This window comes from Dermacentor silvarum, chromosome 10 (assembly GCF_013339745.2).
Source record: "Dermacentor silvarum isolate Dsil-2018 chromosome 10, BIME_Dsil_1.4, whole genome shotgun sequence".
In the NCBI taxonomy this organism is placed as follows: domain Eukaryota; kingdom Metazoa; phylum Arthropoda; class Arachnida; order Ixodida; family Ixodidae; genus Dermacentor; species Dermacentor silvarum.
This window is the reverse complement of record NC_051163.1, coordinates 100,435,091-100,447,654: the sequence shown is the minus strand read 5'-3', so window position 1 is coordinate 100,447,654 and position 12,564 is coordinate 100,435,091. Positions and strand designations below refer to the sequence as shown.

General features: G+C 44.6%; 1 protein-coding gene across 5 annotated transcripts; it reads left to right on the top strand.

Annotated features, from left to right (window-relative positions):
* The first annotated feature begins 446 nt into the window (after positions 1-446).
* Positions 447-5,369, top strand: LOC119466360 (uncharacterized). 5 transcript variants are annotated; one of them, XM_037726866.2, is made up of 4 exons: positions 447-869; positions 935-991; positions 1,595-1,774; positions 5,132-5,369. In XM_037726866.2, exons 1-4 carry the CDS (start codon positions 552-554, stop codon positions 5,159-5,161), a joined length of 585 nt encoding a protein of 194 aa, XP_037582794.1. In that variant the 5' UTR covers positions 447-551; the 3' UTR covers positions 5,162-5,369. The 5 variants fall into 5 exon arrangements, 4 of the variants coding, with proteins under 4 accessions (XP_037582794.1, XP_037582795.1, XP_049512667.1 ...); XM_049656710.1 differs by lacking the exons at positions 447-869; positions 935-991 and adding exons at positions 1,002-1,136; positions 1,228-1,281; XR_007463682.1 differs by lacking the exon at positions 935-991 and having other exon boundaries at positions 448-874.
* Positions 5,370-12,564: the final 7,195 nt, after the last annotated feature.

The following is a 12,564-nucleotide window of genomic DNA, read 5'->3' as shown; positions in this document are numbered from 1 at the left end:
AGTGACGTACGCGCGGGAAACTGGTTCATGCGGACCCGCCCGACCGCTCTATTCGTATTCGCGCCTGATTAGCCGGACCACTTGTCTCGCACTATCGTCTGCTCGCGTTAGCTCTCGCTCGCGCTTGTTTTGGTTGTCTAGGCCCGATCTCTCCCGCGGCGCGCGTTTTACCGCTGGTGTGGCTGGGGTAGAGTGTACTAGAACTATTCTAGCTGGGGCATTAAGGCGTGAGTCAGAAAACGGCGACCTTGCCATTTGAGAGAGGGTGAAATTTCCACCACGGTTTTTAAAGGGACACTAAAGAGAAACAGGAAGTCCAGCTGAAATAAAAGAGGGACCTTCAGGAATGCATGCAGTTTTTGTTGGGTGCAAAAATATGAGTATAGACGTTTGCAACGGTAACCTCAAACCAGCGAGTTGGGAGCCGGTGCTTGTCTCCTGGTAACGAGAGTAGTAGGCCTCTGGGCTGTTGCGCGAGCAGATTGCTTGGTTAGGTGCTGTTTAGCGTGTGCGGTACGAACGCTGTATTGTGCTTACTAGCAAATTTTGGAATGCCGTTTAAGAACAGTTTTTCAACAGGGCAACACTGTGCTGTTTACGGTTGTAGCAACAATCAAAAGAAGAGGAATGCTGCAAGAAAACAGTTGTGCGGCACGCACAACGTGGTGCAAGAAGTGTGCGGCTGTAACATCTATTTGTTGCATAGGTTTCCCGCTGATGTGGATTTGAAGAGACAGTGGATCGCAGCAGTGAATAGAAAAGATTTCTTCCCTTCGTCATCGTCACGCGTGTGTTCTATGCATTTTGTTGACGGCAAGCGCAGCGATCAAAACCCTGTGCCTGTGCTTCGTCTCGGATACGAGAGAAAGGTAAGGTCTGTAGACATGGCTGCCGAAACGTCTCCTACTGAATGATACAAAATTATTCGTTACAGGTGCTTAAAGGACGACGATGTCTAGTAAATTACGACAGTCAACTGTCAAAGAAAAAGGTATAAAGAGACTTCTTATCGACCGAAAGGTCAGTAATGGGTGGCGCTTTTTAAAAAGACTGTCGAGAACCTACCACCGACCTCGCCGGCATGCAGTCTCCATCTCGACATGGGTGATACCGACTTTTTGGAAGACTCGGAAAAGGTTGAACTGTTTTCTCTGTTCCACGAGAGCTGTGCAATTTCTGAAACGCCGTAATTGCTCGAGGTAACGTTTTCTTATCGCGCGCATACAGGATGACGCGTCCAGTGAAGGTCTGCGTCTGTTTTGTGCTGCCGCTTCTATGAAGGTATGCATCCTCGAAGCTCAAGAGAACACATTGCTCTTGGAAAGGCTACTTTCTTGCTAGTGACTAGCGCAGAGCTGCTGGGAATAAACCAACGTATGGGCTAGCGTTTAAAAGAACGATCTCTTCACTGCATCGTACTGTGTTCGCGCGTTTACGACTATTTGCGATCTCCAAAGAGCTAGCTGCGACACGGAGGCGGTGATGAAAAAGCTGCCGCTCACCCAACCGTGGCGATGGGCGATAAGATAATTGCATTTGATAATTGCAAGGCGGGAGCACTGCAATTAAGGGCACTCTTTTGATTTTACTGCAGAATCCTGAGGCAGTTCATGCTGCTCTTTCTGGGGACCAGGACACATGCAGTGAGCAGCAGGACTCACACGACACAGGCAGTGATTCTGGGGAGCAGGACACTGGCAGTGAGCAGCAACACTCGCAGGACACAGGCGGTGAACAGAAGGAACGGAATGCAAGTCTAAATGCTGCAGCACTGGTATGTCTATGTAATTATTTATTCAGGTACTCTCAAGGCCGCGAGGCACCATAGAGAGGAGTGGGAGTGTGAACAGTAGAAATGTAAAAAAAAGCAGATAAACAGTACAAAAGTAACAAAGCAGGTGCACTTTATTACAAAATTTCTACAATTGCGCATTTGAAGGATGCAGGGGCTGCAATGTAGGCAGGCTATTCCAGTCGACGCCGTCGACTGGAATCACCTGCCATAGCAATCTTTATAGCCTTCAGCAAAATTAACACCTCTGTCTTCATAAAATGGCTAATACACCATGGATAACAGTCAGCAGGTCAGGCATGTAAGCACCTGTGGTCACAAAGCATTGTGAAAATGCACGATTATGATTACGTGTGGCAACATTTGTGCTTACATTGTAGGAATGCCAAAACTAAATCTGAAGCTCATGCATATATTCTTTCAAAATGTGAGCAAGGAGCACAATAGGCTCATTAGTTAGTTGTTTTTTTTTTGCATACCATAGATGTTTCAATGTAGTCATTGCTGTTGCTTTGTGTGTGCAAGCTGTCGTGCAGCAAAACAATTTATACGGACCCAGCACCTGTTGCTTCACACAATGAACATTTCAGAGTGTTTTTTTTTTCTTCAGTGATGCTAACAGCAATGTGCCCACTGGGAGAGAGTGCACAGGATGTGCTGTGTTTCTCAGTCTTTGTGTAGGTTGATTGCGGTGCCAGCATGCGACTATCCACTGAGCTTAAGCTTGCACTCCTGTGTTTCCTTTAAGAATGGTTCACCTTGTAGCTGGGTCCACTGTTAAAAGGGAACGCACAAGTGTGCGACCAGCAGTTTGAGAGTGCTCCTGCTCTGGTTGGGTCAAGCAGCACCTAAGTACTGTATAGGCTCTAAGTGTGGAGCTAGAGAAGCCTATGTCATAAGCTGCAGGCGCACCCACTGCCAAGCGTGCCACGGTGGTAAATTCAATAATGGCACAAAAATGTATTGCTTTCTTTAACGTGGACCCAGCTGTACTTCTGAGTATGAGCGAGCAGCACATGCACATTTTGCTTTGCCAGGAACAAGCATTTGCACCTTGCCTTCTATGCTAGTTGCAGAAAAAACATGCTTGCATTCAACTGTGAAGTGCCTATAATCTGTAGATGCATAATAGTGTAATATCCACTAAGTAAAATCTGCATGGTAGCAACACCTATTCTATGGTGACAAATATCTTTATATTTTGGAGTTGTTGCTTATGTGGTTCATACTAACCATGTACTCAACTTAGTGAGCCTGTGAGGTTGGTTCTGAAGCTTATGTACATTTGCCCACAAGTGCAAATATGCGACCCGTGGGAGGACAATCCATATGAGGACCACACATATGTCCAGCATCTCCCCATTGGGTTCAAGGGAAAATCATTGGTAAAAACACTATCCAAAGAAGACATCTTAGGGCAATCCCAGATGGTATTTGAAAGGCTTGTAAGAGCAGTTTCTATCCTGGCAAAGAAGCCAAGTGTTCTCACACGTGCTGATCAGCTAATATGTCTCATGAGGCTTCGCCTCGGGCTTCTGTATGGACACCTTGCATGGATTTTGCAAATCTCTGTGTCGAGCGTTGGCAACCACGAGTCGTACATGCTCAGCCTGCTTTGCAAGATAATCGAGAAGGTTGTCATCTGGCTGCCGAAATCCCACATTCAGAATAGCATGCCAGATTCTTTCATTGAAAGTAAGCATAGCGACACCACATGCATTCTTGATTGCACCGAGGTGTTCTTGCAGTGCCCTAAAAAGCTGATGGCTAGGGCACAGACATTCAGCAGCTGCAAAGCACATAACACCGTTAAGTTTCTTGTAGCGATTGCCCCAAATGGGTTTATAATGTTTGTTTGCAAAGCTTATGGAGGGCGTGCCTCGGACAAATTTATTACAAATACCAGTGGCATCAGCGTCTACCTGGTACATGTTGATGTCATGGCACAGGGGTTTCACCCTCAAAGATGAGATGCAACTCCAAGGCATTCGATTGAACACACCGGCATTTACTAAGGGTATGAGGCTCTTATTCATCATTTTTCTTCTGTGCTGGTACTTAGAGCTCAAGCGCTTTGCTGGGTGGAATTAAGGGGTGTTAATAAAAGTACAACACATTAATTTATTACAGCGCAGTTTTGGGTGCGGCCTAACAAAGATGGTGCAAAAAGCTAGGGGGATGTTTTCTTAGCTTCAGTGTCCTTTATCATCTGAGACTGCAAGTACGTATCTTATAAGGCTAAGCTGACATTCCATTTTTTTCAGGACTGAAAGTTTGATGTGAATGGTTGCAGTGTCAATACTCTACCTATACATGTGTTTAGTGGAGTTGCACGAAGCAGCTGCAGCCTTAGTGCCCAAGAAAACTTAAGTTTACCTATATATTATAATGTGTTTGGCTTGTATTGTACCTCTTGCATGCTGTATTGTTGTGCTGTTTCAGTTTTAGCAAAAAGATGTCAAGAAATTTATTTTTACCTTTCTGTGTTTTCTTGGCACAAAATGCAACACTGCAATAGCAGCATGTGTTATTTTGGTACCACTACACATGTCACTAAATTGCAAGAAAATAAGACAAAGCCTTGAATATAATATAATACATTCCATGTGCTTAAGTATCACTAGAGACTGGAGGTGCAGGCAAAAATTCAAAATTTTTCCTGACTCCTGTACCCTGCCTATTTAACTAAAATACATATTATGGGTGTGGGACCATTTTATACAAATATCTAAAAGGCCTATGTCTGCCTATTTCGATTTTCCCGCATATGTTAGCTTTAATGCCTAAAATGCTTTTTTGTGCTTTGTTCAGGCTATTGAGAGGCTGTTGTCTGGATGCAGACAAGAACCACTTGTTTATTTGAACAGTAATGATGAAACATCACTTCATTAGCACAGCAAGCAGAACATGTTTAGTTTTCTCAGAGAATTGGTGCTGCATGGCATGCATGTGAAAAAGAGCGACAGTGTGGCATCCGCATTGTTGAGACTAAGGAGTTGCAGCCTCTTGCCCGACATCATCTTAAGAAGAATGAGCTTTGGGTTTTGTAGAAAGGAGTAGTGAACGTCGACTCCGAAGCTAAGCTATGTGTGCTAAATTGAAGGAAAGATGGACGGTTTACTTATTGCTTTAGAGACACTAAGTAGAGAGAAGGAAACAACAGTAGATTTTCCTCATGCTTCCGAGTCTGCCGGCCCCTTTCTGCAAGATCACTCTTGCATAAAAAAACGAGGATATGTATAAAACGAGCATACGCTGATTATAAAAGAAATAATCGAGAACATTGAACCTAAGGCATGTTGTATAACATGAGTGCTAACTACTGCATTACAATTCCAGGAAAACCACAACCGAGTGACAAAGAAGTGACAAGCACAAGGCGCATTGCATCTGTTCGAATTCATGTCAAGCGTGCAATCAACAGGAGTAAGACTTACAGGATCTTTAAGCAAGCACTTCCCATATGGTCAAAGAAAACCATTAGTAACATGGTATTTGTGTGTGCAGGACTCTGCAACATGAAGTCCGAATTATCAAGAAGCCAAGTGCTTAGGAAAAATAAACAGACTTGCGTGTATTGGTTTTATTCTATGCCTTTACATCCTATTCTTGTATACACTGTGGTGCAGTTAAAGTGTTGAATGAGATAGAAGAGCACAGTGGAAATAGATTGAAAATCTCCATAGCTGTATCATTTGCAACATTTCCTATGTCCCATGCCCTTTTTCATCTGCTTCAGTGCAGTATCAAAAAGTGCATATACACATTTATTTATTTGGCATGGTTTAAATTTGACAAATCGTTGAGTACTGGTTGGGTACATCTAGATTTCCATCATTGTGCATGTCTACCATGCATGGAAGCAATTCAGCAAAGTAGAATTTCTTTAGCCATGGCATATTTTTGGATATGTAGGCTGGGTCGAAAGGGACGTCGATGTGCACATAATTTTTAGTGCTTCTCGGTGCATAGCAACTGTAATTGCACCTGACTGTAATAGCCATTTGGCCCATTTTCTGCTAGGACAGTTTCCCGTCCTGGCTCAGCCTGACATAATACTTGCCATGCCCAATTAGCTGCGTGGTGTCACGCACATATGGGCATTTTATTTCAACAATGGCATTTGCATTGGCAATCAGGACTAGCCGAAAGCCACGGAAGCTTTTGGTTTACTGACGTGCCCACTTCTCTAACTAAAAGACCTGTTTTCTTCAAGAAGGTGGCACGAGCAACTGCCTCCATTTGTTTTCCATGTTTTGTGGCTGCATTGCCAGAGAACACTGGGAAAGCATTCTTGTTGTGGCTTTTTTCCTGCGATGGTTTCCTTTTTTGGCACTTTGGCCACATTTGATGCAGTCAGACAGTCTGTGAGAAAGCATCCACAGCTCAGAAGACTGGTTGGCAGTCTCTAAGCGGAGAGCAGCGGCAGCTGCAGTAGATAAGGCTACATACTTATGATAAAATGTAGAGCACAATACACAGCCATTTGGAGCATTGTTCCGTGTGTGGTCACCATGCGTTCTGTCACAAGAATATCTGCTGTAGGGTGCTGTGGAAGGGCATTCAGTGTCTCGTATAGGAGTGTACCTGCATGAAAACATAGTGAAAAACAATGTTATGTAACCAACTAACATCATCCCATCAATACCACTACACTAACTAGTGAGGTAGGCAAATGTGCCATGCTATGCAGATGTTGCACAAATTTGATTTCCTAATAGGGTATGCTCCTAATAAGGTAGCAGTTGTTTGTACAGGTACCCCATTTTCAAAATATTGCTGTTCTTGAAAGACAAATTGTAGCTGCACTACTAGGAGTGCAGTCCCGACCAGTGCATTATAAGATGAGCATAGCATTTCAAATTATATATGCCAGTCGCCCCACAAGGGACGTTAAACTCATGTATGCAAAATAGTGCTCCCAGCAAAACAGAAACATTGTATGACACAGCACACAACACATATTCAATATCTCTTTTCTGGAGCAAGCCTTCTGGAGCACTGAGATAGTAAGTTCCATTCTCCCCATTAAACATGGAATCCACACTTAGTACAAACTATTTTACGATGAAGTTGGTAAATCACAGATGCGTTGCAGTGCTCCATCCAGACACTGGGTTTTTATGCTGCTTGCGGTACAAAAAAATTTCAGCTATCCACCTTCTCTCATTTTGTTTACTTTAAACACACCTGCAATTACAAAATGTACTACTACTTTAGCTAAGTATAAGTGCAGAGCAAGCTCCAAATAATTTATAAGCAGATTAATACTTTCATATCACTGCTGATCACAGTAATTTGGGTGAAGGCATATTCTGTTGCCCATCCAATATAAAATCAGAAAGTGCTGCCACTCATGGACTCATTAAATTGAGTAATACGTACCAGGAATAGTGAAAAGGTCAGGAAATGGTGACTCTTCATGCAGCTTTCATATGTCCTCTTCTGTTGGTGGCACGAACGTCGGCCTTGAACATCCCGCAGGCTGAGGATCTACAGTACCTTGCTCCAGATGAAAGTCTATATCTTCAAGCACAGCAAGCTGAACATTTCGCTTTGTGCCCGAGTTCCAGGCTGCTGTTTGGTCAGTGCATGTCTTGGTTGTCGAACCTTGACAAAGTGCCATATCAATTTTCCATAAAATGGCTCCAACATGGCTACAGACTTTACCTCTGCCAGCCATACATGCGCAGCCAGCTGTGATTACTTCCCCACTTTTTTTTGCCTGAACCCATGCAGTACGGGGTGTGCCACTGAGAGCTTCAGATGGAGACACTACCCCTTTCACATAGGTGATCTCTGGGTCAATGAAATGGACAGTTTTCCAACCCATCCACTCTGGAACTCTGGACAGAGTTGTACGACTCCAGTGATCTGTAACTCTTTACAGCCTGCAGGTCGCTTGTCTTGGGTTTCAATAGATAAAAATTATATCGGGGGGCTCTCACTGCAGGCCACTCTCGCATGTCGTCTAGCCATCTCTTCACCAGGTCAGGGTGGTCATAACTGCGGCAATCTAGAAATAAAGCCAGAACAAAATGAAGCTTAAGATAGGTTTGCTGGTTTTCTTGCAACTCTAATACTGTTGCACGGACACTTTGAATGGCGATTTTACTCTATCCAGATTCACTAATTCACAATCCATCTATCACAATTGAGTCTCTCGATCACGATTGTAGGCTGTCGCCTACTTTCCCTAATTAAGCTGTGAGCTCAACTAACGCGATCCGAATTGTTGGACCGTACAGCAGCAATTACGACGCCGGCAACAGAAAAAAATCTTATGGCAGATCTCAGTCTCATGCTGGAGCAGATTGCTACGAGTCAAAAGCGAGCTTCGATTCATTAGCATCAATAAACCACCGATTTTGACCGCATTCGAAAACGGACAAAGCACAACGTCGTAACGGTACAGCGTACTGCTCTCATGGAAACCAACGAGCGCTCACCTTGGAATTACGGAGCTATTGCAGTTCAAGATTCACCAGAGCTAGCAGAAAACTTGTCTGAACCACTGGCGTGGCTATACAGCATTGAAGTAGTGGCATTCGGCTGTTTCCTGGCACAATGTTGAATTTGCAAAGAGACCTCTACAGAGTCCGAGCATGCCAGTTCATCATGCTCGCTTGGAGACTGGTCAATATGACATCGTGAACATTAAAGCGGTGAAGTAAATCGGGAACATACTGAGTGGTCTTACCTTCCTTGTCAAGGGGTTCCTAAGACGCACCAGCGCACGGCGACATGGACTGTGCGGATGATGGCGCCATCCGAAACGTGAGCACGCACGTAGAGTGCGCACCGCATGTGAACCCACACCAAAACATGCTAAACGCTGGCAATGGTAGCCTTCCTGTCAGTGATCTTGGACGAGGAGGTGCAGAAAGGAACCAAACTAACGTTTCCGCAAGGCTTACATAGAGCGAAAGCAAGAGGTTAGAGACGCAGGATACGTTGAGTGTGCGCGGCTGGACGGAGAGCAAACAGCCCAAGATGGCATCACCACCAGAAGTCGGTAGCGGCGCAGTATGGCGGAGTTCAAGCGGGCTTCAGTGGAAAGGTGTATATATTAGTGGAGAAATTCGTGAACAAAGACCAAATATCTTTTCCTCAATTTCTTTCACCCCAGATTTGGTGCTAAAGCAGTGTCGGCACTGATTTCATTGCTCTCAGCGAATCAGAGTGCGCCATGATACGTCACCACTTGCGTAAATGGCGACATTGATGATGAAGACGACATTGAGGGAACAGCTGCTCACGAAAAGGCTGGCCTCTATGGCACGCCAAGAGACTTTCCGAGCACAGGATTGTACACATAATTCGAGGGTGAGAAATGCTGAGAGCACACCATCGGTTTCTCTAGCTCTTTTGCCGTTTTATCATCGGCAGAGCACTGAGTCATTGCGAACGCCGGGGATCATCGCGTGGCACCACATGAAAGGACACAGTCGGGTCAACACTGCCGCTGCCCCTGGCAAGTGCCTTGGGCTGTTTATTGACCCTTTTCGTGGAGCAGTTTGTTTTAGAGAAACGAGATGGCGCTCACGGTGGCGCGCCATACCTCTCCTCAGCGACCGCGCACGAATACGAAACCATTACCCCTTCTACCTTGCTTCTGTGCGATCAGCTGTCGGAAATGCAATTGAGTTTTCGCTAACACACTGTGCTTCAATCATGGTAGATCGAATCATGCGGATTGAAGATGTGTGCTATAGTTGGCTGCAAAAATAGTGACTGGCATGTTAAGGAACAGAATGAATCTGTGTGGCCAAGTTCGCGGACCGCTGCTGCAACTGTCCGAACATGCTACCGGCACTTCGTGATGTACGGCTTTCCTCGAGGATACAGAAATTTGCTCATCCGCCAGCCTTGTATCGCTAACCTTCAAAGAAAGGGCTTCATCCCAGGAACGTCGGCAACAGTGAGTACCGCTCGTTAAACAATGACGAAGGGAGTAGCGCCGCTTCCTGTCATAGTAGGTTTCGCGCGCAGTTTCCGCACATATCTACCCCAACTGGCACGGAAACTTACGCCCACTCTTTCACCGTGTTAAGAATAAGTGAATGGGTGCACACTTGAATATATACACACAATAAATGACGGACTACACCGATGGCGCGCACCAATGGTCGAAGCTGAATGTTTCGTGACGGTCCACAAGAGTAAGCAAGTTACTAGCTGTAATATATATTTGCTGCAAGGTATTACAGTGTACAAAACAGCTACGTTTCAAGCCTTGTGCGCAGCAAGAATAAATCTATCGGCACTGAGCACACCCGCAAGCGATTAGGCAGAAAATAATCAGTGGCCGCACCGAGGAACTTCACTGAGTCAAACTGACAAGTCACTGCTTCAAAATATTTGCTGAATAAAGAACAAAGAGCAAAACACACTAATCCTGACTGAATTCATGAGCGGAATGTTTGGATAGCTTGGAATACATATTTAGCCCCGCTTTTAGACCAAGCACCATATACGCTGCTTGCACCGTTTAGATATAGCTTAATCAGCTCCGAAAGCATTTTTGTATGTTCTCTGAAGCTGTGATCAAAACTTCGTGTCGTCCACCTAGTCACCGTTTACGATATCTCCGAAAACAGGTTTTCTAAGCCGCGCTGGCGTCGTACACTTCCATTGTAAATAAGGAGGCAGTTGAGGCAAGCAATGAACGCATCACCACGTGATTAAACATGGCAGCGCCCACGGGATCGCCGTGAAAAGGGTCAATACAGCCCTCAACACTACACACCGGACGCATTTTCTGGCTGTTGCCTGTGAAGTCAACGTTTTTCGAGCCATACAACACTAACACTGTAGAGCGGAACAGGTGCGCGCGATGATGCGTGGAGCAAAAACGAAACTATCACTACCGCATGTAGCGCCATGCCATATTTTTCTTTTTATTTATTTAATTTTGCGTTAAACTTGTACTTCCTCCCTTAAAACAGTTTAAAAAGTTGGCAAATGCTGTTTATGTACGTTTAAGGTGTATTTCATTTGGCGTTTTATTAACAGTAATAAATCGCACTCAACCAATCGCGACCGGGCTGCGTTTGTGATCTCCGATCTCACAAACGTGTAGTGCGGGAAATACGAAGGGGCGTCAGCACCTATCCTTCAGTTTCTCGCTATTTTCTCGCTCATTAAACCTCGGTTTGCAGTAAGAATGACATGACTGTGATCGTGAATGGATAATCTACCATTAAAGCTCAACTTCCGGTTTCTCTTTAGTGTCCCTTTAAATGCGTCATTTCTATGCTACCCAACGAGGAAACTGACTCCAACTCCTTGATTTAACATAAGTGGTTGCATGATGATTACCAGGGCTTTCACTGAAAAACTGGATTAGAAGAATTTTTTGGAACATGAAACTTCGTATTTTTAGAGCACTTTAGAGCAGACATACACAATTTTATTATTTTTGCATTAGTTGGAGCGTTAGGTTATAATTTTGGGGTGGGCTTCGCCAGGTGAAATAGATGTATCTTCATCGTGTCCAGCACACTCACTTGGCTTGCTCACTGACAATGCAAAGTTAAAACAAGGAGGGCATATGGGTGTTCTCGGGTTTGTCTTGAACCCCGCCATGTGATAAAGAATGAATAGGTTATTTTGCTAAAGTCATTGAAAAATGTACTCATGTACTGAAATTCACAATGTATATATGTCAGTGGCGCACTGACCCGGGGGGGGGGGAGGGGTTCGGGGGTTTTACCCCCCTCCCCCTAAGGCATAGTTAAACCGAGTTCGCACTGACGACGTACGAGGGACAGTTTGTAACATACAGATTATTATTTTGGTGCTCTATCCACACTATTACTGTTATTCCTGAGTTGTCCCACTCCATCAGTCATAAGTGACCTCCTCAGACACTGCCACCACTGACTGCTGTCACGACCGTCTAGGTAGGAGCTTCAACGGATGACCATGTGCTCTGCTCTGCAGACCGGCTTCTTGGCCCTATCAAGCTCTTTCAAGACTGAGTAAAACGCTGAAGAAATAAACATCGTCATCATCCTTGGTGTCATTATTATTATATTAGGCACTTCATTTGCTGTTGAATTCCTCTGGCTAAAGCAAGGAAACTGCATATTATGCAAAGTGCTTGTCCCCCCCCTCACCCATAAAAATGCACCCCCCCCTGGAAGAGATCCTGGCTGCGCTACTGATATATGTATATATTAAAAGACTGGCCAAGCCCGGCTGCTGTTTTCATTATTCAGGTCACTTTGTATTAATCGTGCTTAACTGCAATGATGACAAAGTTAACTGCTGTATTAAACAATCACAAAATTCAGACGCAGTGCTCCATTATAGACCGTTTAAATAATAGAAATAAAGCTCATCTTGCAGCTTTTTTTTGAAACTATATAGGTGATCATTGAAGTCTCAGCTTTGTCAAGAGTACCTAGGTGTGAGACCCTGTGCCCTCCACCTTGCTACAGCATTGACGAATGAGCCGAAAGGTTCTTGGTAAGTCACTGGTGACGAACAGTGCCAGCAACTGCTGCAGCAACATCTGCATCACATTCATCTACTACTGGCTACACATTGTCATAATTAGTCACAAACATGTATGCTCTCAACTCTGATGGAATGGCACCTGAGATAAGCAACAGCTCTCAATTTGTTTCAACATAATCAGCTGAAACATATACGACTGTAGCAACAGGCCTCGACATTTCCAACTGCATGAAGCCTGCTCTGTGGAAACTATTCAATTAGTAACATGGCATAGACCAAAGCGCATGACAGGCAGGCCACAAACATGT

Excerpts from the sequence above, each read along its gene's own strand:
- LOC119466360 (XM_037726866.2), top strand. The coding sequence starts at position 552 with ATGCCGTTTAAGAACAGTTTTTCAACAGGGCAACACTGTGCTGTTTAC. Across the intron at positions 870-934 it reads GTCTCGGATACGAGAGAAAG|GTGCTTAAAGGACGACGATG; the intron begins GTAAGGTCTGTA and ends TATTCGTTACAG. Across the intron at positions 1,775-5,131 it reads GTCTAAATGCTGCAGCACTG|GAAAACCACAACCGAGTGAC; the intron begins GTATGTCTATGT and ends TTACAATTCCAG.